The sequence below is a fragment of the Rousettus aegyptiacus genome, unplaced genomic scaffold, assembly GCF_014176215.1.
Source record: "Rousettus aegyptiacus isolate mRouAeg1 unplaced genomic scaffold, mRouAeg1.p scaffold_m13_p_2, whole genome shotgun sequence".
NCBI lineage: Eukaryota > Metazoa > Chordata > Mammalia > Chiroptera > Pteropodidae > Rousettus > Rousettus aegyptiacus.
The window spans coordinates 174750441-174775535 of record NW_023416295.1 but is presented as its reverse complement, the minus strand read 5'-3'; the positions used below and the strand labels follow the sequence as shown (position 1 = coordinate 174775535).

At 60.6% G+C, this 25095-nt stretch overlaps 1 protein-coding gene across 2 annotated transcripts in view; it reads right to left on the bottom strand.

The window, feature by feature from the left end:
• The window catches only part of FBLN1 (fibulin 1), a 67834-nt gene extending 48919 nt beyond the window's left edge, over nt 1-18915 (bottom strand). The window contains exons 1-4 of one of the 2 annotated variants that reach the window (XM_016135706.2): nt 18756-18915; nt 5962-6067; nt 2984-3131; nt 781-952 (exon numbers count right to left, since the gene is read on the bottom strand). In XM_016135706.2, coding sequence (XP_015991192.2) covers nt 781-952; nt 2984-3131; nt 5962-6067; nt 18756-18819 — 490 coding nt within the window. In that variant the 5' untranslated portion in view covers nt 18820-18915. The remainder of the gene's footprint in view (nt 1-780; nt 953-2983; nt 3132-5961; nt 6068-18755) is intronic. The other variant, XM_016135707.2, reaches the window with a different exon arrangement.
• Nucleotides 18916-25095: the final 6180 nt, after the last annotated feature.

Below are 25095 nucleotides of genomic sequence, written 5' to 3'. Positions count from 1 at the left end.
AGGCTGTGGCAGGGGCAGGGAAGAACGATTAGAGAGCCAGGCCCTGCCCCCAGCATTTGACCCTCACCCTCCCAGCAACCTCATGACGTGGGACCGCAATTACCGCCACTTCACAGACGAGGAAACCGAGGCCCGATTGAGTAAGTGTGCCGGTTAGGCCAGGGGGGTGAACCTGGTTTGTCGGATCCCGGATTCTAACCCCTCATCTCGCTCCGGGACAGCAGCTCTCAGACGAGGTGACAAACATGCAGCTGCTGTGACAACTCGAGTCTGTCTGCGGTGAGCTAAGGCAACGGCAGACCTGTGTGCCTGCCCACGTGGCCTGTGGCGGTGAATTTTACACGTCAACTTGGTTGGGCCACGGTACCCAGACATGCAGTCTGGAAATCGCTGAGATAGTATTTTTTAGATGAGACTAACATTCCAATAAACAGACTTCGAGTCAAGCGTTATGTGGTGGGCCTTGTCTAATCAGGTAAAAGATGCATGAGACAGACCCCTCCCCAACCCCAACCGAGAAGGAATTCTGCCAGCAAACGGCCTTCGGACCTGAGCTGCACCATTGGCTGCATCCTGGGACCCTGGCCTGCAGACTGCCAACCCGCAACCATGTGAGCCAACTCCTTACCATAAACCTCTCTCCCCTCCACGCACACACACGCACACGCACACACACGCACACACACACACGCACACACACACACGCACACTGTTGGTCCTGTTTCTCCGGAGAACCCTGATTAATGCACTGCCCAAGAGGGAAGGGCGCAGGGGCATTACCTGTTCCTTGGAGGTCCCCGTTGTCTGCGGGGGCGAAGTCTGCGGCGTCCTGGCCCTTGACGCAGCACGCCCGGAACACCAGCCCGCACTGGTAGCCCACCATGAGGTTGTACTCGCAGCTCTGGCCCTGGGCCTGGGCCGCCCGCCCCAGCAGGCAGCAGTGACAGCACCTCTGCAAACGTAGGTGGGGGACCGGGGTGGGGTGTCAGACACGCGGCACCCCGCGGACCCGAGCCCCCCGTGCCCTCGCGGCCCGCTCAGCGGCGACACGGGCCTGGCCTGACGCTCTCTCCTAAACGCGGGCGGGAATAGCAAGGTGGCCGAGCCCGAGGCGCACTGGCCCCCCAGCCTTGCAAGTCCTGGGTCGGAAAGGCATCTCAAAAGAGCTGGCACCGGCCTGTGCTGCACAGCCCCGCCTGCCTCCCTCAAGATCCCTGCCCCGCCCAGGGACACACTTCCAGGAAGAGGGGCCAGAGGGGGACCCTGTCGGGGTCACATGAGAGCCGCCTACGCTCCACTCCCCTGGCGTGGTCTAAGGCTTCTCTACCGTGCCCGGAGCGGCAGGGGTGGCATCGTGCACTTGAAAAACACAGGAACTTCAAGGCAAGTCATCAAGCGACGGACAGAGTCGCTGCCTGCCACCTGGACCCCAGTGTTCCCTAAAGTCACATCGGAATCCTCGGGATAGACACCCTGACGTGTGAAAAACCCTTTCGGTCCTTATTATCGTGAGAAGAGCCCAGGACTTTCCGGAAGGCCCACGGCAGGAGCCGGGAGGCTCTGCTTCTGCTCCTGCTGCTGCAGAGGGTGGGGGAGGGGTGGCCTCTCATCCTGCTCACGCCTCTGCCTCGGCTGCCAGAAAGCGCAGAGCCTTGGCTACCTCGTCACGTGGGACGCGAGTCACCCTTCTCAGTGGCTCTTTGCCGGAGGCGTCCGACCCCATCCCATTAGAATGCCCCACACTGTTCCCATACCTCCCTTTCTCCTGAGTCAGCAGACAGGGGCAGAGCCATCTGCCACACCATGCCTGCAGAGCCCCACCCTGCCCGGGAGGCAGTCGCTGAATGCCCAAGGGCCTGGCCCCGCATGCCAGCTGCGTCCTCCCACAGAAGCACATGACGCCTAAGGGTGGGCAGAGGGACACTGGACCCCCAATTCCTCACGTGGGGATCTCCCCCCCACACCCGAATCTGCATGGAGACAGACTCCCCAGAAAGGAACCCACACAGCCCCTCACACACCCGACTCCGCTCCGACTCCGGCGCCCGGGAACGGCTCCAGCGCCCCCCTCTCTGGGAGAAGGGCATCGTTTTTCCAGGAACTTCACTCTCATGATCTGGCACCCCCGACGCAAACCCCGCCAACCAGGACGCTTTCCAGCCCTGAGCCCCGGGCCGGCCTGCTTCCTCCCCTCCGGCGGTGGCAAGGGAGGGGCGGCCTGGACTCCTCGTTGGCGTGCAGGCGGTTTGAGACCTGGGGCACCGTCGGGGGCTTCCCCACCCCCATGTGCAGACGCACCCCGGCCACCGCGGTGGGGGCGCTGAGTGACCTGGCCGGGACCTGGGTCCCACGATGGACTACATCATGTACTCAAAGCTTATCTGCTGTGCACGACTCTCCCTGGGCCTGATGGACCCCATTTCCAGCTCCGCCCCACCAGATACCCCCAGACACTCTGGAATGTGGGCCTCCCTGAACCTCAGTTTTCTCTTCTAGGGTGGCTATGGAGGTCATGCTATCAGAGGCCTTAGTGGAGGCCCTTTCTGAGCTCTGGGCTCCAAAGAGCCCCGGAGGGCAGAGAAGCTTGCGGGCCTCCTGAGCAGGGCGGGGTATGTTGGCTGAACCGAGAAGAGGGTTCTGGGGGGCCTGGGCCCAGGTAAGCCCTGCTCAAAAGCCTTGGGTTCCTGCTCGAAGCCTCAGGCCTGGAGGCGCCTAGGGCAGGGCTGGTCACCCCCCCTCGCCTCCCTAGTGCCGGACTGGGCCCGGGGTGTGGTCCGGGGTTTACTGATTCGGCTGGAGGAGACGAGGAGACTTCGGCGGCCCCTCCTCCCTCCTGGGCCGGGCACCCCCTGCCTCTCAAAGGAAAGGCGGCCTGGAGCTGGGGCGCAGGGCAGAGAGCCCCCGCGGCCCCCCGCTGAGGGACGGCGGCTGCCGAGCTGGGAGGGGCCGGGGCCGGCCGGCCGGCGGGGGGGCGGACGCTCACCTTCACGAACAGGGCCTCGAGGCTGGCGTTGCCGCGGTGCGGGGCGGCTGCGGGGGAGGCGCAGCCGTCGGGCTCGCCGGCCAGGTGGATGCCGGCGGCGCAGTGCAGCTCCTCCAGCTGGCTGTGGCAGCACTGCTCCTGCATCATCCTGCGGGCGGGGCGGGGGGGGAGGCTGGCTGGGCCGGGGCTGCGCGCGCGGGGGCCCGGGAGCAGCAGCCCCTCGGGGCGCGCGCTCGCCACCTGTGGGTGCCCCCCCGACCCACCTCCACGCACCCACAGACACGCAAGCACACACGCAGGATGCCTGGCGCACAGAAGGTGCTCGGTAAGTGTCTCGTTAGAAAGACTGAGCCCAAGGCGGTGTCAGGAGAGCCGGCTGTGCCACCGGAGCCCCGAGCCACCTCGCTGAGCTCCCAGCCTCACCCCCGAAATGTTCCCGCTTGTTTAAAACACAAGAGCGGCTGGTCGCTGACTCGGGGCCAGACCCTCGCCTCCCTCGCCCGGGCGAATTCGTCTCAACACTCATCCCCACTTTCCAGACTCAGGGGACACAGCTCCAGAGAGGTAGAGTGGCTCGCCCAAGGCCAGAGTGACAGACGGCAGCCCTGCCGGCCAGCAGGCAAGCAGGAGGTGTGAGTCACAGGTGCGGCTCCCACCAGACCCAAAATAGCCCTGGCTTCCGCTGAAGCCAGCAAGGGCAGAAGGAGCCTCCAGGGCCGCGCCTGTCCCTAGGGCAGGGCCCACTCGGCCTGCGTGGCCTGCCTGCCAGGCCGCTTCTGATCCCCGGTGGCAGCCCCCAGCCGCCCCTCCCGCCGCCTCCACCCCGGGGGGGGGGGCCCTGCTCCCAGCTTCCATGGGTCCCAGGGCCGCCCTCAAGTTCCGAGGTGGGTTCATCTGGCCTGTGCCGCTGCATAATTCACTCGTGCGTTCACTACACTGTCAGGGAGAGCGCCCAGCTACGCATGCACGCGCCCACCCACTCAAAAAACCATTAGCTGGACGGAGAACAGCGAGCATCGGCGCGGACGCGGGGAAATCGGGGCCTCGTGCCGTGGGTGGGAATGAAGAAGGGCGCGGCCGCCGCGGTCCGTCAAAGAATCACGACTAGAACCACCACGTGACCCAGCAGTTCCCCTCCTGGGTAAACGCCCAGAAAAAGCAAAGAGAGTGGCCCGAACACAGACGCGCACACCCACGTGCGCAGCAGCACACGAGCGAAACGTGGCCTACGCGCACAGTGGAATATTATTCAGCCTTGAAAAGGAAGGACTTGCCGCTGCACGCCACGTCACGGATGGAGCCTCGAGGACGCCACGCTGAGGGAAATGAACCGGGCAAAGACAAACAAATGCTGCGTGATGCCACTCCGACGAGGGACCCGGAGGGGTCAAATCCACGGAGACAGGAAGTCGGACGGTGGGTGCCCGGGGCTGGGGCGGGAGTGGGGACTTGTGTTTAACGGGGCCAGAGTTTTAGTTTGGGAAGATGAGCAAGTTCCGGAAATGGATGGCGGGGTCACACAGCAATGGGAGGATACTGAACTGTGCACTTACGCGTGGGTAAGACGGCAGAACTTGTTACGTGTATTTTATTACAGGTGAAACAGAAGCCGGCCGCAGCCCTACTGTGTGCCAGGCCCACGCAGAGGCCTCAGGGATGGGGAGAGGAATGGCTTGGGTTTTTGCTCCTTCCCTCGCCTCTGATCATTATCACAACCCTGAAAGGAAGGCAGTGGGGTCCCCCTTTTAGACTTGGGGAAACTGAGGCTCTGAGCTGGCTCAGGTCACACAGCCAGAAACCCAGCGCGGGTCGCGGCTCCATCTGTAAACGGAACCCCCTGGATCGGGCTCCCAGCTCCGCTCCAGAACTGCCTCAGGCCCTCCGGCCTTTCAGCACCGAGCCGGGCTCGGGAGCCAGAGTCCCAGCTGCCGGGCACCAGACGCTCCATGAATCCCGACTCTGGGCTCCCCGTCAAATCGGTCGACCGCGTGCCCTGTCTTCTCTTTCTCTGTTTGGTCTGTAAGTCTTTTGATTTTTTTCAAGAATTCTTAGATGGAGACTTACATCCCCCGTCACTGCCGGCCGGCAGCATGCTGCCCTAGATGCCGACATGGAATGCAAAGCCCTTCCCGCGGCGGCTCTCCACCCAGCGGCCCACCGCGCCCGGCGGCCAAGCCGCTCGGCCTCCCGTCAGAGGCAGAGAGATGACCGATGGCAGCTGATAGCATGCCCTCACCCCCTCGCCTCCCCGACCTCTGCGCCCCAGGCCAGCAGATCTGGGTCCAGAAACCCCGACGCCAGCACCTGCCAGCTGTGGGGACTGTGGAAAGCTCAGTTTCCCCACCTGTGCCATGGGGTTAACAGCAGGGTTACATGAGTTCACGTGCACCAAATGCACAGCGCCAAGCGGGTGCTTCCTGAAAGCACGCCAGTATTTTCGCGATTCCTTTTACGATGACGAGCGACGTCACGTACCTTCCTCACTCGCTCTCAGCGTACATTCTCCCAGAACTTCGAGGGAGCTTGAGCCAAGTCAGGGAAAGAAAAACAAAGAGCTGGCCCAGACGTCGGCTACTGCGTAAGGTGGGCCACGGCCTGGAGGACTCCGTGCTGCACGGGCTGACCCGCGGCGTCGGGGTCTCAAGGGAGTCCACACGTCTATTTGCAGAGCAGCTCCAGTCATGTGATCTCATTCCCCCCTTTCATCACGAGGAAACTGACTCGGCCACTGTGCCAGCTGAGCAGAGGGAGCTACACTGCCAGCTCTCCCGGCGAAGGGGACAGTCAGAGGCCAGCACGGGGTCAGTGGGAGCACGGAGGAGGGAGGCCGGGGCCGCCCGCCCGCCACTCCTCCCACAGCCAGGGCGATCGCCCGACACCCGGCCTCTCGGGGGGCCTGGCACACGCTGCCCCTTCCTCCCCGCGTTTCCCCCCGTGGCACGCCATCCTGGTGCCGTGGTGGCCACTGGCAAACGTACCTGCATTCCTTGGAGTTCGAGGTGTATGGCAGTGAGCAGTCCTTGTGCTGAGTGGCCATGCGATGTCCGTCTGCACAGCAAACCTCCATGAGGACGTCTGCACCCCCTGTGCAGGGAGAAGAACGGGGTGACGGGTGACGGGCGACGCCCCGCTCGCCCTGCACGGGTCCCCTTCGGAGTGCCATCTCCCACGGCTGTCCAAGGGCTCCCTTCTCTCCCGCACCCCCTGAGACCCTTAGGTCTGCACTCCAGCTTCAGGCTGGTCTGAAAGGGCGGTGAGCATGTACGGTCATTTAGTCACTCAGCAAGCCCACACTGGACAGTCACTGGACCCTGGGCTGGGATCGCACACCCCACTCCTCCCCGGAAAGGCCTGACGCCTCGGCTGTCTCAAAGTAACTGACAAACCCGCGCTCGCCCAGCTGCCTCCCTGCTCTGGTCGCACGCTGGACGCTCAGACGAGGGCCCTGCCCGGATAGCGGTCCCTTCACAGTCCAGAGGCGGTGCTGAGCCGCCGCCCAGCCCAGCTGTCAGGGGTCTCCAGCCCACGACCGACCCCTCTCCTAGCGCGAGATGGAGGCGTTGATGGTTTGGGGGCCGGAAGAGGGTCGTGCAGATGAGGAAACTGAGGCTGGTGATGGTGTCCACCCTGGATTTGCCACAAGACACGTCTCTGCTCACAGGCAGACAGAAGGCTCCCACGGGCCAGGAGCTGGCCCGGGGTTAAAACGGAGCCCAGACCCTCCCCGCTCCGCCCGGCTCTCAGCGCCACTGCAGGCTGCTGCCCTGAAGGAGCCCTCGGCTCCCAGGTACCAAAGTGCCCAAAGGGGTTCAGGTGGCCACGAGTGTCAGCGGCCTGGGCAAGAGGCCACCTCGTGGCAGGAAACTTCAAAACTGGGCTTCGAGAAAGCCTGCGCTTCCTCTGGTGGCTGCCTAGTGCCCCATGGGGTGAGTCTCAGCAGGGCTGGCCACGATTCTCGGCATTGGCGGTCACGGGTGTCCTGTCTGAGCTCATTCTCCTCCCAAGGCGAAGCCCTCGGGTGGCCCCAAGAGGCTCACTCGTGGGCTCAGCACGAGGCCGAGACCTAACACTGGCTTTGATGCCCCCACTGCCAACCCCCACGAATGCCTCTGCCAACCATGTCTGGACCATGCTCTGTGCACGGGAGGGGAGACCACACTGCCAGGGACACCGCAGTGGGTAGTGCCCACGCGGCCAGGGGGGACCTCGCCCGGAACCAAACCCCTCCGAATGGCCAGAGCTTCCGCCCCCCGCCCCGTGGCCCTCCGCCCCCACACAGCCGTCCCTGGCTCCCCCTTCGCCCCGACGCTTGCAGGGCCCACTCGGCTCTCCTGCCTGCGGTCTCGCCCCTTCCGGCTTCTCCCAGCCTCTCTCCGGCCCTGGCCCGCCCCCCGCCAGTCTCCCGGCCGCTCCCGCGGCCTGCCTGCCCGCCGGCCTGGCCCGGGTGGCCCACTGCCCCCACAGCACACGGAGGGCGTGCAGCGCAATCCACAGTCTCCCAACGTTCCGCCTGCCTTGCCCCCCCAAACACGACTGTCTGGGGAGCCGAGCCCGGCCCCTGTCCTCTACACCCTGGCTGGACGCTGGCACGCAACAGAGCCGAGTAGCACGAGCCTGAGCTTCGGAGTCAGTCTTGGACTCTGATCCGGCTCTCTGACCCTGCGCAGGTGGCCCACCTCTCCGAGCCACAGCTTCCTGGGTGGTAAAATAGGGCTCGAAAGACCCTAGAGTCGCTGAGAAGATGGATAAAGCTTAGGAGTTCTGAGCGCACTGTGCACTCCGGGAGGCAGGGGCTGGATTCTGTGTTAAAGGGGATTTGCTTGCTGTTGTCCATGAGAGACGGGGGAGCTGCAGCCCCGTCTTGGGGTGCGGAATCCTCCAGGGATGGGCGAGCAGCAGCCCCAAAGCCTCCCTCCGACTGAGAAAGGCCAGCAACGCTGAGGCTCCAACTTCTACGGCCCCCTCGGGGGCGAGAACTTTGTACCCTGAGATGCAGAAATATGTGGAGGTGATTCTGGCTGAAGCCTTGAGCACTTTGAACCTTCTCCTCAGCAGGACAATGAAATGTGGAGTCCTTCGCAGAGCCCAGAAATTTGGAATGTCCCTGGAATGTTCCAAGCAGCCACAGAGCTGCAACATGTGGACAGCAGGGCTGTCGGGGGGCCTCGGCCGGGTGGGAACCCCCACCTTGGGCGTGAGGTGCCCTATCGGCCCAGGGAGGGCCCACCGGGGACCACGGCCAGGCTGGGCAGTGACGCGGAGGAGGCTGGGAGCAGACCGGGCACCGCGTCATGTCCTCATCGGAATCAACAGCCCGACACGTGGCGGGCCCCGCAGAGAAGGCCCCTCGGCCACCGTCCCTCAGCCCCTCAGCCCCTCAAGTTCGTTTTCACGCCACCACGCCAGGCACATGGCGTCGCACAGTCAGGGAGAAGTGGCATCGCTTACGGCCACTCCCCTCTCCCGGGACCCATGTCGTTTTGGATTTTTCACTGTGAGCGACCAACAGCTCATAAACGTTTATTCCTAAAGTCACGGTTCGCTCCTTAGGCCAGAGCATGCGAGACGCCGAGTCAAGGGGAGACCGTTCACCGGACACACACGGCGGGACACCGTCCCTGCCCGGAGCCTCGCCGACGCTGTGACCGCGGCGGGGAGACCAGGCGTCCGTGTGAGCCAGGCCCGGTGGCCAGCTGGAGCCGGTTTCACTGGCCAAAGCTCGCGGGCTCCCCGTCGAGGCTGAGGGGTCAACCTGGGGACGAGCTGAGAGCTCCAGCCCGCCTCCACCGTGCTCCTCTGGGGGGCTCGGGGACACCGCAGGGCACAGTGGAGCAGGGTCCCCGCTTCGAGCGGCCCTGGGTTCCAGCACACGGCCGCGCGCAGCAGCTCCCAGCCCGGAACGCTGTCTGCGCCCCAACCTCCCACTCCGCTCCTCCTCCATCTCCACTCGCCACTCCCGTTCGAACGGGTGGCCTTACACGACCACTGCCACATCACTGACTGCTGGTCCGGGGCCCGTACCAGTACGGAAGTCGAATACAGTGAAGTCGGCAAACGGTGATGTGAGCATAAATGTTAAGGCGTCCCCGTCCCCACGGGGCTGTGCCTCGCCCCGCAAAACCAGTGTCTGGACAGGTCTGCAGAGCGCTCGGCTGTCGCTCGAAGCCCCAGACACTGCCCTGCCCGAGCTCTGGCCCCGGGCTCTGGTCCTCCCCTGTCTGGCCCCGTTACCCCGTCCTGTCGCAATGACCCTCAGCACGGAGCTTCCCCGCCGTCACTGCCCTCGCCAGCGACCTCCCGCGTTACTGGGTGCTCCCTGCAGGCCGGGCCCAGCACCAGCCCTCTCTGGGGTCCTACTCAGTTCTCACGAGAACCCAGGAAGGCCAGTTCATTAAGCTCCCCATTTTGCAGACACACAAACTCCAGCTCAGAGAGTTAAGTGACTCGCAGGAGGTCGCACAGCCGGAGGGGCCAGTGAGCGGCAAAGCCAGGCCTCGGGCTTGGTTCTGGCGGCCTCCCTCTGAATTAAAAACTCCTTCTCCTCTCTGCGCCCCCAAAGCTCCCACCCATGCCTAGGACACCGTGAGGCTCGGCACCTATTAGTTAACTGATTCCCAAGCCACCCTTGAAATATTGAGACTACTTGCAGATCAGAGGGAGTGACCCCCAAGGGACCGCCACCCTTGGCTAGAGCCCCCACAAAACGGAGGGCTGGTTGGAATTTCAGCATGAGCCGGGGACATGCCGGGGGCTTGGGTCTGAGACTCTGGCCTTACTCTGGTGACAGGAATCGCATCAGTTCAGAAAGGAAGGCGCGGTGGCCCAGGGAAAGTGTGGGGCGGGGAGCCTGGGCTGGGGTCCCCGCCTCATGCCTGGCGTTTGCCTTCATTAGGAAAGGACTCGGATGTTCCGCAGATTAATTCACTTGCCTTTTTCGATCGATATGGTTTCAACGCACTAATCCAGAGCCAGCAGAGAGGGCTAATTTGGCTAATTTGTATCTAAGAACGGTCTGTGTAGCGGTGTCGTGGTTGATACAGTGTTTTACATGTCAAGCTATGAGGCCTCAAAAGAGAACAGATAAAATGTTAAGTAACAAAGTAATTTTGCGACACCAATACGAGATTTAAAAGTTATAAACAAAAGTCCCAGGGGAATCCCCGAGTCTCTCGGTGGCGGAGGTGGGCGGGGGGATGGACGGGGTGCCGGGGGGCCTGATGCTCAGACTGGCCCTGGCTCTGGCTCCTGCATCCTGGGGGCACCGCTCAGTCACCTGAAAGCCAGCGCCCCGAGCTTTACGCTCCTTCACCAAAGCTGGGGACTGCTTGAGGCTCACGGAGACACTTCCCTCCTGCCCCCACTCCTGGGTATGCCGGTAGACGCCCCCCACCCTGTCTGCTCGTCCCATCACGCCCCCATGCCGGGCCTTCTCAGTGCCGGCCCAGCTGCTGGCAGACTGAGGTAGGAAGAGCTGAGCCAAGTGACTGTCCCCTCGGAGTGTGACAAGCCCTTAGCAGAGGGGGCTGCTCATTCCTAGAGCCCAGGGCAGACCGGAGGGCAGGCTTTCTGGAGGTGCCGAGGCCCCACGCCCCCTGACCACACACAGTAGGAGCTCAGCAGTGCCAGAGAAAGAGAGAGGGGTTCCCAGGCGACGGCCCCACTCTTGGACACAGGTCCTATATGGACAGACCCCCAGCAGCACCACCTCCAGAGGGAACAAGACCAAAGAGGTCCCATGCTCAGACCTGCTGCACCTGAGTGGCCCTTGGCGACCTGGGGCAAACGAGACCATCCCCGACCCCTGGGAACTATGCCAATGTCTGTGACGTTACTTCAGGTGACCGCAGCCCCCCAGGGCCACCACGCGCTCACCGGTGTCGCTGGGCTGCAGGTGTTCTTAGAAGTAGGGCCTCAGGCCAGTCTGGAATCTTCTCTCTCAGATTGCTTCCCTCTCTTCTGAGAAGAAGCTTCAATCCAGAGATTTAAATCTCTGGCTCTATAATCTGACTGTGTGGATTAGGTCCATGAAGCATCATGCCAAATATAAACCGAAAATAAACTCTTGCAAAACCTCGCTAGCCTGGACTCACGCACTGCAGGGGAAGGCAGCGTGGTGGGTTCAAAGAGTGGGTTCAAAGAGCCCATGGGCGCGGCTCCACCTCGCTAACCCTCAACACGCCTCCTTCTCTCCTTCGGTCCCAGGGGCTGCTGACAGCGCCCGCTGGGCTGGGACAACGGATGTGAGAGCCGAGGCAAAGAGCTTAAATCAGAACTTGACCATGGAAGAAACCGGAATCTCCAAAACAAAATAAAAACATTAGTTATCGCATCCATATGAGGAGAACATTGTTTCATGGGAATCGTACACTCTCGCAGGCTGACACAGATCAGATGGCTGATACCCCACCTGTCACCTCTCTTTAGGAAAGGGATACACTTGCCTGAAGTCACTGGTGAGCCGGACACAGAGACAGCCTAGCTCATAGGCATCAGATGCCATTGGTCACCTGAGAGGGCAGGTAAAAGGACATTTCTCTCAGGTGAATGAAGCCTTCACACAGATTATGGCGCGGACTGTGAATCGTGGTGATTTTCACAGATGCCAAGGCCATGTCACATGGTCTGAGGCTCACGGTCTAAGAAGCAGATGGTCTCGTCGAGTGGCAAAGATATGGACGCAGTCTTTCTAAAACTACAGATGCAGCAGTTTTGGGCAATGCCCGGTCAGCCAGGAGCCACTGATGGAACGGCCAGGTTGCCTGTGGTGTGACGGGCCGAGGGCCTGGGCTCTTCCACCTGGAGCAAGCGCGGGCCTCGGCTTCCTCGTCTAGAAAATCGGGGAGTCGAACGCAGCAGGCATTCCCAACTCCGCCCTGCCCTGGCCTGACAAAATTTCCACTGGATCGCAAAGAAACGAGGGAGGAAAAACATCTGCCAGGGTAGCCTTTCCACGAAGCCAGCCCGACTCGGTTTGAAGGGCTTTCATCTATCCCGCGATCCCGTCCTTCCAAGAACCCGGGGCGTTAAAATGGCCTCTCTGCATGTGAAATGGTGACGTGCCAGGCGGTGGCTGGTCGGGTCTCTGTTTGTTTTATATTTTAACCCCCTCATCTGGCAACGCACAAAGCTGACCAGCTCCGTGCATAAATTAGAAGGGGGGAAGCTGTGTCATGGGACGCGAGCTGGCACGTCGCTTTTCCGGATTTCCTCTGCTCAGGCTCCCAGGTGCGGAGGCAGGTGTTTCAGAATGCGCGCGGGATCCGGACGTGTCCTGGGGGTGCAGGCTCGCGCCCCATCTGCTCCATTTGGCACTGTCGGAAGCTGCAGCAGGAAGCGGAAAAGGGGGCCCGGGACCCGCATAACCGGGAAGCCCGAAACCTAACGAGATGGCAACCAGGGCTGGGGGCCAGCAGGGCCCCCCCGGGCCTCCCGCTCGTCCTGCTGTCCTAACTCGTCTGTGCCAGGCCCTGAGCGCGGGGTGAGGGAGGCACCAGCGACAGCCCCGGGAGACGCCAGGCGGGTCGACGGGCTGGGTCCCTGCGCCTCTGCGTCCCTTGTGGGTCTAGCACGAGGACAGGCCCACGTCCCCCTTCAAGGCCACCCGACCTCCCCGGGAGGCAGGGCACGCTCCAGGCCGCTCTTACAGCTCCAGGCCCTGTCCCCAGCACCCGTCACGGAGAGACAGGTCTCGGACAGGACCAGCTAGCAGTAGGAAGCAAGAGAGAAGGACGGAAAGCAGTCCTGGGAAAGGGAGCAGCGTCGGCCACATCGCTCCCTCCGGGCCGCTCTGGCCCCGGCAGTGACCCCCTATGACCGAGGCCAGTGGACAAGCGGACTGTCCCCGGCCCCTGACATCTCTACAGCATTCCCCCCTGCAGGACCCTCTCCTCGCACCTCTCTGGCCATCTGTCTACACCTGTCACGTGTCCTGGGCGCCTGGCTTCAGAAGCTGGAACTCTGCGGGCCGCGTGGTCCCGGGTCCACTCCTCGACTCGGCTAGCTCAGTCACATCCACACCAGCTCAAAGGTCCCTTCCTCCAGGAAGTCCTCCCAAACCACCCCCAACACACACACACACACACACACACACACACACACGAACGTGGGCAGATGCATTTGCTTTCTTGCCCGGTCTCTCTGCACCCCAAACTCCCCAGCGCTCGGCACAGATGGGTAACTGTGCTCAGGGCCTCAGGTCTGCGACAGGCTGTCTCACTCTGCACCCCGCTCTGCGCCTGGCCCCAGCAGGCACTCGAGAAACGTCTGTGTCCACGTGGAACTCCAACTTTTCCCACCCCCGCCCCGACCAGCCTTCCCCAGCTTAGCGATCGGCAGTCACCATCCACCCGGCGCTTGAGCCAAAATAACGAGTCGGCCTGAATTATGCCTCCTGCCCCACACCCGGTCCCTCGCCAAGTCTCATCTGTCCACTCCGCCCCCAAGCCCCCTGGGTCTGCGCACTTCTCGCCAGCCTCCTGGCTCCCACTCCGCCCAGGGCACCGTCAACCCGAGACCCTGCAAGAGCCGCTCGCTGACTCGTTCTATCTCCCTGTCACCCAGTCACCTCGCAGCTGCCCAGAGTGACTTCTAGAAATGTAAGTCACGTAATGTCACTCTCCTGCTTAAGGCCCACCAGCAGCTTCCCAGAGCATTCTGATGAAACAGCCCACAGCCTAATTTCTAAGGCCCCTCCCGCCCCGAGCACTGCCTCAGGCACCCCTGCTCCTCCCCCACAGGACACGCCTCCCTCCCACGCCTCTGGCTGCACCCGGGGGCCTTTGGGTCTGCTGTTCCCTTTGCCCAAATGCTGTTCCCCAGGTCTTTTCATGGGTGGGTCCTCATCATTCACGTCTCAGCTGAGTATCACTCTCCCCCGCCCCCCATACACCTGACAGCCAGCCTTGCTCCGCGGTCACCGCCGTGGGGTGGCACCGATCCCACCCCCAGGTTCTCACTGGTGCATGTTTCTGTGTGGACTGTCAGTATGTGCGATGGGTTCATGGTGACCCTCACCCCCACCCCAAAAGGCATCTCCACGTCCTGACCCCTCGAAACTGTGAATGGGACCTTTCCCGGAATAAGGATCTTCGGAGATGTAATTAAGTATCTCAAGATGAGGTCATTGTGGATTATCTGGGTGAGCCCTACATCCCATGACAAGTGTCCTCATAAGAGACACTCAGGAGAGCAGAGGGGGGAAGAGGCCAGGTGAAGAAGGGCAGAGGCTAGAGTGACGTGGCCAGCAGCCTGGAGCCCCCAGGAGCCGGGAGAGCCGGGAAGGACCCTGGCCTGGAGGCTCAGGGGGGCACGGCCCCGCCCGCTCCCCGCCTTCTGCGAGAGGCCAGATCTGTTGTTTTAAGCCACTTGACTTGCAGTAATTTTGTCTGGAGCCACAGGAAACACACAGTACAAAAGCTCCGTGAGGCAGGGGCGCTGCCTGCCCCATCCCTGGGGACCGCCTCCTCGCCGAGTGCTTACTGAATAAATGGACGGACAAACTGACACAGGAGGGCATCCCCCAGGGCCCAGGCCAGGCTCACGGGAGACACTCAGGAAATGTTTGCTGACAGAACTGAAAACTGCCTACGAACGACACCACTCAGTAACATAGTGACCGTGGACAAGCGACTTCCCCAGCTAATCTTCAGTTGCCGTATCCAGGTGGATAAACCGCTCCTCCCCAAGTTGTCCTCAGGTGCCCATCATAAACCCAGGACCCATGGGTCACCAAGGCTGGTTCTTTGCCACGCGTCAGGAGAAGCAGGACCCTGGAGGGCCCAGGCCCCGTCTGTGCAGTGTCCAGTGTCCACTCTGAGCGGCCTGGGGCCCGCGGTGCAGGGAGCAGCACACGTCACAAGCCCTTTGCTTAGGGGAAAGAAGGCTCTGGGCCTCTGCCCTCGCCCACTGGGTCCCCCAGGAAGTCAGGGACCAAGCCTGGCGGGAATCCTGTCTCCTGACTCTTAGCACTGGCCATATCGGCACAGCCCTCTGGCAGGGTCACCTGGCCAGACTTGGGGGCAGCATCCCAACGAATTAAGGAGGAACACAACCTCAACTTCCAGGGCGTCCTCTTCAGCCGCAGGGCCTGCCCTTTCCTTCAGAGATGCCAGGAAAGTGGCAACTCTCCCTCCCCCCTGGAAAGTTCCAGAAAGTTCCAGACCTCTCCCAGAGACCTGAAGCCAGAGCCAGCCATCCCCACATGCCCTGCCCCCGCCCCCCTGCAGCCAGAAGAGCACTGCCGGCTGATGGTCCCTTGTGGGGCTCCGGTGGCCCGCCCCAGAGGGCAGCACAGGGGATGACTCAGGCCACACCTGAGGGAGGGTCAGGGCCAGGCCAGACTGTGGGCTCAACGCTCCAGCAAGCGGCCCCCCAGCAGCCCCTGGCCCCACGGTGCCTGCTGAGGGCTGGATGACTTGGGACAGGTGACTCAGCCTCCATGCCACACCCTCTCACCTCCGTGATCCCCTCCAGGCTGAAGGGTCTCTGATCCCAGGAAAGTCACCATACTGGGCGTCCCCCACCTCTGTTTTGTTATATGGCCACATCTGAGGCCTTCGTAAGGAACCACACAGAGCCTGCACAAGCATTCATTAATGAAATCATGATAATTTGCTGTTTTGCGAAAGAAACATTTTTTATCATGTAAAATATACTGGCAAAATAATTGTGCACCCTATTGGAACTGTTTTCATAAACTTCACCTGCGAAGCCGCCCCGCCCACTGCACCCAGCGCTCACAGAGCCCGCCTTCAGCGTGGGGACGGGGGAGGCTGCTGGAGCAGCCCCTAGGCACAGCTGTCCCCAGGAGGGGACAGAACTCCTGGAAGCTCCCGGAAGGCCCATGTTCTCTCTCACCATCTGGGCCTTTGCCCGTGCCGTTCCCTCTGCCGGGAACACCCTCCCCACACACCTGGCCAACCCCTGCTCCTTCACACCCCAGGTTGCACGCTGCTCACTCCGGGAAGGCCTCCCTGACTGGCAGCTGGAATTGGCTTGCGCTTGTTCATTTTCTCTGGATGTCCAGCAGGAGGGCCGGGTCTCTCCCCGGCAGTATCCCGAAGACCCAGCGTGGTGTATGGCACAGAGCTGGCCCTCAGTGGCTATTTGGTGAAGGAATGCCTGAGAAGGCCAGCTGAGGCCACACTCTGCATGACCTGTGCCAATATGGCTCTGGCGCTGGCCAGCCCCTGCCCGGGGGAAAGTCAGTATTACCGGGACTTGGGGAAGAGGATACTGTCCTAGCCCAGGACAGGGCGCAATGCAAGTAACAGATAATAATAATTCAGTCACCGTCCTATATTCTCTCCCTCAGGCCTCAAGGCACCCTAGGAAGTGAATTTTGTTATCTATGTGTCAGAAATGAGAAAACCACCAGGGTGCCCCATGGGCTTTTCCTGAGGGGTGACAGGCAGTTGCTTGTGGGCCCCACAAAAGGGTCATGGCACTTAGGACCCCATGATGAGTGGGCCACGCTCTCCGCCCCCCCCCTCACACACACTACAGCCGGGCTGGGACAGTAAACACAGCCCTGAGCTGGGGCGGGCGGGAGGGAGGGAGAGGGGGAGGCTCGGGTAGTGCCAGGCGGGAGACATGACCCAGAGCCGTGGGGCTCATGGAAGAGGCCCTGGCACTGCCCTTCGAGGCACCCCAAATCTCATCTTCATGCTCCAGCCGCCCCCACGGCCCGTCTGGCCAACGCCACCGACTGGGAAACTTCCAGGAGCAGCAGCGAAGGCCACATGTTCCAAGCCAAGTCCTCTCTCCCTTTGTTCTCTGTAATCAGTCTGAGCCCGAGGCCAAGCACGTCTTGGAGAAAAACACAGCCCCCTTCTGTCCGCTCCCCGCCCCCCCCCCACACCCCTCGCTTTCAGTAAACCCCAACGTGTCAGACCTGCGGCTCCTCTCGGCTGTGCCCCCTCGCCTGGCATTTTGGTGGCAGAGTCACCAAGCGAGTGTCAGCAGATCAGCTGACGTCCTCACTGCCTGATGGCCTTTTCCCGATTACTTTAAATTGCTCTCCAGAGGGAGGGTCGGTAAGGGGGTGTAGCTCAGGGATTGAGCATTTGACTGCAGAGGTTGGGGACAGTGCCACCTATGGCCTTACGGGCCTTCAGGGAACCGTACAGGTTTTCTGAGGGTGCAGCACCAGAAAGAAATCAAACAGTCTTCGAACTCTCTCCCCAAACCATACCAAACCTTTTAGACTCAAAAGAGGGACCTCCCCAAAAGGAACGAAAGGCTGCAGGGCCCGGCTGTGAGGGGAAGCATTCTCACGAGACACTCGGGGACTCAGGAGAAGTCAACTACGCCTTCTCTCCCAGCCTCAGTCTCCTCGTCTGCAAAATACAGGGGATCTCTGGGGCCCCTTCCATTTCCAACGGGAGAGCCTTGTGTGACCCCCAATCCGAGACTCCCTCTGGACTTCACCCCAGTCAGCAGTCACATGAATGCCCGCCTGACCAGCTCCTGCCGGAGGATCATCTCCTCCGAGAGGCCTCCTGTGATCCCTGGGGGCGGGGTGGCCGAGCCCTGCACCTCCCCACGCCATCTCCCCCATGAGATGTGTCCCCCAGGACGTGCCCAGAATGGAGCTGGTACCAAGCACAGCCAGAGTGCCATGAAGGTCAGCCACGGACGGCCAGCAAGCCTTGAAACCTGCAGAGCCCCCGCCCACCCTTTGGCCTCTGCCTGAGTCCCCTGGGCGACACTGGCTGGGACAAGTGACCTTTTGACCAGGGTGAGGGTAGTCACCTGAGAGTTAAAAAAAAAAACAACTCAGTTAAACCAGAGATAAAGAATCTGGGATTCCAAGGGTGATCTAGTGACCTTCTGACCAAGTAGGAGGGTGAGGTCACCAGAGAGTTAAAAGAAATTCAACTAAGCCATAGATGTACACAGAGTCTGGGACTCTGCGGGTGGGGGCCATTGTCTGGGCCTGGCCCCAGGGGCAACAAAGCTTCCAGGAAGGCAGGCCTGGCTAATGATTGAGAAGCCAGGGGTCAGGAGAGAGGTCAGAGGTCATGGCTCTGATCCTCGGGGCCTCCAGGTCAGGCCCAGGAGCTAGGCCTGGAGGATTCTGGGAGAAAGAAGGGCACGGCTGGGTGCCTGCCACCCCAAGCTGTCAGTCCCGGGGCAGGCTCCGCTTGCGGGGGCGGGGGTGGGGGGGCGGCCTGGGGGGCGAGGTTGGCGCAGCCCCCGCTGAGACGGCGCCGGGCAGAACCTCTGTCTCCTGGCCTCTGTGTCCCAGGGGGGCAGGCCGTGGTTCCCCCACACACAGCGACGCCCTGAACAGCTCCGCGGGCTCCTCTCCTCTCGGATTTCTTCAGGTCCACTCCCGCCCCGCCCCTGGTTTTGTCTCTCGGGCAGACTGCTGTCCCCCAGACTTGTCAGCAAGCTGGGCACAGCAGCTCCTACCTCGGGGTGACTGCAGATACGCCCTGGGCCCCTGGGCGCTCTCGAGGGGGCTCGCCAACCCGGCCCTCGGCCCAGGCGGGTGCGTGGGCGCCGGGGTGCGCGCACTGGCGAGAGGGCCTGCAGCGGGCGGTGATCGAGGGGCACCCTAAAACAGGCCCAGCGAGGTGCTGGGACCTGGGCTCGGGGTGGGGGAGGGGGCGGGCACGTCGCGGGGCGCAGCGCGGGAGGCGCCGCGGCTCCGAGTCGCCGGCAGCTCCAGAACTTCCCCAGAGTGCGGGGCCGGGTGGTCGGGGCCTCGGGAGCAGGGCCCGTGGACGCGGGGCGCCCCCTCCCTCCGGGCCGCCCCCCGCGCCCCTACCTGGGGCCGCCAGCAGCGAGAGGCCGGCGAGCAGCAGCAGCGGCAGCGGGGCCCGGCGCTCCATGGGGCCGGCGGCGGCGGGCGGCGACGCGGACAAAGGCGGCTCCTCGCGGGGCGCGGCGCGGGGCGCGGGGCGGCGCGGGATGCTCGCTGCGGCCGAGCCTCGGCGGCGGACGCTGGGCCGCGGCGCGCGGTTCAATTATCCCGCCCCGGAGGCGCGGGGAGGGGGTGGCGGAGGCGGGGCCGCGGGGACGCTGGGCCCCGCCCCCAGGCCGCCCCGCCCCGCGCCCCGCACGTCTGGGGCCCCGCCCTCCTGGCCCCAGACCCCTAGGAGCGCGCAGGCCACGGCTCGGGCTGGGAGCAAGGACCCCAAACTCCTCCCTGGTGGGGCCCCAGGAGGCAGGCGCATTCAGACCCGAGGCACCACACGCTACCGTCCCTCACCCCCCTGCACCGGCGAAACCCGGTCCCCTCCCCCGCACCCGCAGGCCGGAGGGGCGGGCCGCATATCAAAGGTTAGTTAGCTGCACCGGACTCTATAGAAAGGGCGAGGGTGGACCCCGGCAGGCAGCCGGGGTCCCGAAGGCCAGAGGCGCCTTTTGGGTGAGGGAACAAGGGGGTGTCCACCCTTGGATGAGGGATCAAAGGGGTGTCCACCCAGGGAACTCCCTGCCGGACATGGCCCGTGAGCAGAGCCTTGCACGCCGTGTCAGTTAGTTTTCTGCCCTCGGCCACCCTGCGTGCGCCGGTCTCCCGGGGGTCTGCAAGTGGTGGCTGACCCCAGGTGTGTCCCAGCCGGGGACTGCCAATCAGGAGAGGCAGACGGAGTCCACCGACGCCGGCCTTGCGGGGGCCACTTCTTTGTGTAGGTATACATGGCCGCCCCCCGTCTGTGGTTACTGTCTGTTGGGACCATACATTTATTTTAAAAGCAAACATAAGTGTCGGGTTCAGGACTGCCCGTCACCAGCAGCAAAGCGAGAACTCTGGGGCAGTCACACCAGGAGCACTACACAGCTCTGAAAAGTGACAGCTCTGTAATTCAATCAGCGACGGGCTGGCTCTCCTGGGCACAGCGTAACACGGGCCAGACACAAAACAACACTTACCGTGTGATTCCGTCTCTGTGAGGGATGGGGACAAGTTACAAGTCAGGAGACTAACGACCTTTGGTTGCGGATTAGGGCCAGGTGGAGGTACAAGGAGGCTCAGGGAGTGGGGTGCCTGTGTAGCGTCTCTCCTTTAAATCTGGGGATTGCTTCCAAGTTGGTTCTATTTGTGAAAATGAATCAAACTGTTCACTTGTGACATGTACCCATTTCTGAATGCATGTTACATTTGAAAATTAAAAACAAAAAGACAGTTTATCCTCCCACAGGATACCTCATGAATCTGAGGTGTGCAGAGAGCCCTGCCTTCTACGTTAAGGAGGTTCCTAGAATATGTGACATGGGACTGGCCCCTGGAAGAGGAGCTGAAGCATGCGAGGGGCCTAGGCAGGGGGAGTAGCATCTGCAAAGGCCAGGGGGCACCAGAGCCCCTGGGCAGCTCGGGAAGACGATCGGGTCCATTTTGAGAATAGGGGTGCCCTCCAAAGAGGCTAGCACACCAGAGAAGGCGTGGTCTGTGCCTAGACGTTATGTCCGTAATTCACAGCTCTAGGAGGCTTGGTGGCCCCTTTCCCACAGGCGAGGGAACCAGGGCTTGGAGAGGTGAGGTCACTGATCAAATTCTCATGACTAGTCATTGGCAGTGCTGAGATTTGAATCCAGGACCCAGGACTCCCAGTGCCAGGCTTGCCTGAGGATGCATAAACATTTCCCCATCTCGTCAGACTTCTACGTTACGCATCCAGTGAACGAACAACATGAAAGTTGTACACACGTGTACTAAACCGCTCTCTTATTGGACATTGAGGTGGCTGGCATTGTGGGGCGTGCGGTGTGAATCGTGCTGCGGGGAAACCCGTGTGCTCTGGGCTCCGCTCCTAGCGGGGTGCTCCAGAAGAGTCCGTGCTGCACCCAGAAACGGATCAACATCCATCCCTGGGAGAGGCAGTCGCTGAGCGGTGGGCCCCTCCTCCTCCAGCTCTGAGCAAATCTTTGTCTCATCTGGGCTATTTCCACGGGCGTCCTGCCGCTCCAACGTATGTCTTTAATCATCGCAGGGGGTGAACGCTTCCTGTGCGCTGACTAGCCGTTTGTATTTCTTTTTTTTGCGACTTCTTTCATAGCCTTTACTCATTTTTTTTTTTTTGTAATAGCAGAATTGTTTTATTACAGTGAAAATCGGGGGAAAAAAATGCCATGTCCAACAATGGCTACTTACGGTATTTTCAGTTGGGTACGATTATATTTTGTGATTGAAGAGAATATTGTGCCATTGTTGAAACAGCCAAATAAGAGGCCTAAGTAGAAATATGACCTTTGCGAACTAATATTATGTAAAAAAAAAAGAAAGAAAGAAAACAAAATTGTGAGTGTAGAGGTTCACACAGCAATCACGACTGTAAAAGCTGCATTCATGTAGCTAAAGATCAAAAGGGAACCAAATAAAAGATGTTGTGTTCAACTGGTGAAAAGTTAATTTTTTTTTTTCTTTTTAAGGAAACAGTTGAGACAGGGAAGAATACTTGTACCAGAAACCTGGAGTGATATAATTCGTACACCTAAACTTGACCCTGAGTTTCTTGGCAACCAAAGTAAAAATCGAATTATAATCTTTTATACAGTTCTTGTTTTGTGACCACTTCATCAGACAAATGACAAGATGCTTTCTGGTGCTGAGTGCTAACCATTTTCCTTTTGGGTCTTAATGCAGGAGTCAAGGAACGGTGAGTAGCACATTTGCTTATAGTTTGCAGAAGATGGGACTGGTGTTCAGAGAGGTTCCATTTGGGGAGTTAGGGTCAGGAGAGCCCCCCTCCCCCCCACCATCCGACCCCTGGGTCCGGGGCGAGGTGACACACAGCCCTCAGATTCTGCTTCGAAGAGGAAGTCATGCATTGTATCACGTCGTGGCATTCCAGCCTTCTCTCATCTCCGAGGAGCCGAACACTGCTTGACCTCCCCCGAGAACAAATAGCTCTCTGTATGTTTGAAAGATCATTGTTGGCGCCGGCGGACTGTTTCTCTCCAAGTCAGAAAACAAATGGCTTTGATGCTGCCCGGCCCTGGGAGGACGAGCCTCCTGTGCTGCTTTGCCGGGCTGCAATGCACCCTGGGTGGTTTTCCGAGGGCGGCAGCCGCCCACGCCTGAGGTGCCTCCTGGCCCCACGCCCCCTCTCCCTGGTGGTCCCCGGACCTTTGCATGGCTCCTGGAACTCCCTCCTCGCCTTTCCTGCCTCTTTGCTCTCTGACACCGATCGCTCTTCCCACTCCTTTATCTCTCTGTCAAAGTGTTGGCTCTCTGTCTGCCCGCTAGCCTGTGAGCTGAGGGCCAGGACTGCGTCCGCACGTCTTTGGTGGGCAATAAATCCTTGTCGAGTGCGGGAATGGACAAAGCCGAATTCCCAGTGGCCGACGGGGCGGCGTGACGAGAAGAACAGGGCCGAGTCCTGCAGGGCGCCATGACCACCGCCGAGGTGGACCTCCCCCTTCCACACGACGCTGAGGACGCTGAGACTCGGGGAGGTGGCGGAGCTGGGCCCCCAAGCCCGGGGAGTCCCTGACACCCGGCCGGGCTCCCCGGGCACTGCCCTCTGCCAGCCCAATGCTGGCCCGGGGCTGGGAGCCAGCCACCTCCACTCCCGGCCCCCTCACAGGCCCGTCTGGGTCCCTTCTCCACCCCTACGCCAGGGTCTTTTCCTCACTAGGAAGGCCCTAGGGGCAGTCATGTGACTAGGGTGGCAAATGCAAAAAGAATTCCACCCCTTCGAGTGGGCTGCCGAAAATTAGAGTCTCCAGATTATGCCGCGAAATGAGCAGAATCTCCGGGCTCCCCCGATCCTCCAGCAGACGGCGCTCCTCAAACCCCCACACTCCCACGTGGCCCGGTACCACACCAAGGCTCCCGCGAACGCCACGTTCCTGCTCACAGGAAGTGGACCTGCAGTGACCCGTGCTGAGCACTTCGGACACCCTCTTCGCCTTCACGGGGCTCTTCTGGTGACAACCCCGTGTCGTCAGAGCAGGTGGTGGCGGGGGAAGTCCCGCACAGGGGGGGCCATCTTTTTATTCTACCTCCGCCGTGACGTGTAAGGACGTTAATCCCCTCAGAACCCATAAACGAAGTCCTCGGAATGTGACTGTGTTTGGAGGTGGGCCTTCACAGAGCTAATTACAGTAAAATGAGTCGAGGGGCGGTCCCCAACCTGACAGACCGGAATCCTGATACGAAGGGATGAGGCACACACAGAGGGACGACCGTGCGAGGACACAGGGAACCGACGGCCGAGTCCGCACGCCAAGGAGAGAGGCGTCCGAGGAAACCGACCTACTGGCGCCTCGGTCTATCCGGCCTCCAGGACCGTGAGGAGATGAATTCCTGTTGGTTCAGGCCCCGGCCCAAGGTGCTTTGTTACAGCGGACCTAGGAGACCAGCAGTTAGAAAGGGAGGGGTGAGGGAGGGGGGCTGTGTCTGTGGTTTAGGACATTGAAAATAGATGTCGGGACTGAGGGCAGAAGGGGTAGGGAGGGCACACACGTTCCAGAACATTCTAGAACCGTGGCTGTCCCCGGATCGGGAGAATTACAGAATTACGAGGATGATTTCAAATAAAACCGCCTTCATTTATTCTTATGTTAAAATATAGTTCCTGGGGTGCGGACTGAGGCTCCTTTGGCCCCCAGCAAAAGTCCGGGACAAAGAGCCTGACCTTGGGGGAAGGGCGTGAATCTGGGCTGTTCTGATTGTCGTTGCCAGAAGTGGGGTTATAAGGAGCCTCTCTCCTTCTTCCCTGAGGAATTCCGCCCACCCCACCCCAGAGAGTCACAGAAACTACGTTCTCATTTCTCCCATGCCAGCGTCCCGTACAGCGGGGTGCTGGCCCGTGCCCCAGGCGAGCCAGCCACGCATAAACACCCGGATTTCGTGGAGGAAGCTGGTGATGGTCGCATGGCCTGAATCTGGCTGCGGCCCCGGCTCGGCCTGCAGCGTCTCCGATGATTCCACGACGACCTGCCCGTGCCATTTCGACGAATCCCCCGCCGTTCGCATCAGCCAGAGCTGGGTTGGGGAGCTTGCCGTGACGCGTCCTCGGGTCGCTGCAGAATCGGAGGCGGCGCGGGCATTCCCCTGAGGACCGTGGACACTGCTCTGAGTGGCTGCCCCTGGTCGGGGGAAAGGTGCATCTTCGTAGGCGTGTGGGAGACAGCCGGGTTGAGGTCCGCAAAGCCGGGTTTGCGCACGGAGGCACAAGGTGTGCGAGTGTATGCAGCAGCCAAGGGGTGCGATGCGGTGGGCGCTTTCGGGGAACTCAGCCCTTCAGTAAAACATCTTGCCGGTTTTAAACTTGTGGAAGCCCTTACGTCTGTCTTCTCCAGTTCTAAGGAACTTATATTTGTTGCTGTCATTCTGAATGGAGTATTTTGTCCATCACGTTTTCTCATTTGTTATTGTCGATCGAGAGGGAAGCTTTTACCTATGCACAACTATATGTACGTGACGCACAAGCCTTTTATTGCTCTGGGGTTTATAATAAGAACATAACCATCAGTGGGAAAATAACACCTGGCGTGTAGTATGGAGGAATAGTTAAGCGTGTGACCCACCCTCACCGTGAGATGCCATGTAACGCTTTGTAACTACGAGGGCTGTTGCGGCAGAAGTGTCTGTGTTTTTAAATAAAATAAAAACGAAAGCAGAGCTTGAAATTGTACATCTACTTGCCTTTGGTAAAATACACACAAATATGGAGACGTTTTGGGGGAAAGGCAGTTTCATTGGGATCATGGCGTTTGCCAATCTTTCTGCACTGAGTAATTTTTACTCTCTACATACGTTACTTTTTCATTAAAGAAAAAAAAATCTAAAACAGGCCATACCAGTGGTTCTGCAGAACTTGTTTTTATAAAACCAGCCATCGTTTCTTTGTTTCGATCTTTTCAGGCTCATAAAATACTTCTAACTATAACCACATTGCAGAGAATCGGGAAGACGGAGGACAAACGAATCCATCATCCCGTGCCCGCCACACAACGGAATCGTGGTGTGTTTGCTTCCGGAGTTTTGCATGCGTGCAGTTTGCATAGCTTGTCTCAGGGCAGTTTTGAAGCATGATTTCCTTGATCATACACACGCTCCGTGAGGCTACAAAGCCTCCATTCCTCCTCAGAGGGCAATAAAACGCCACTGAGTTGGGAAAAACGTCAACTCATGCCCCTGTTAGCTATTCGAGTTA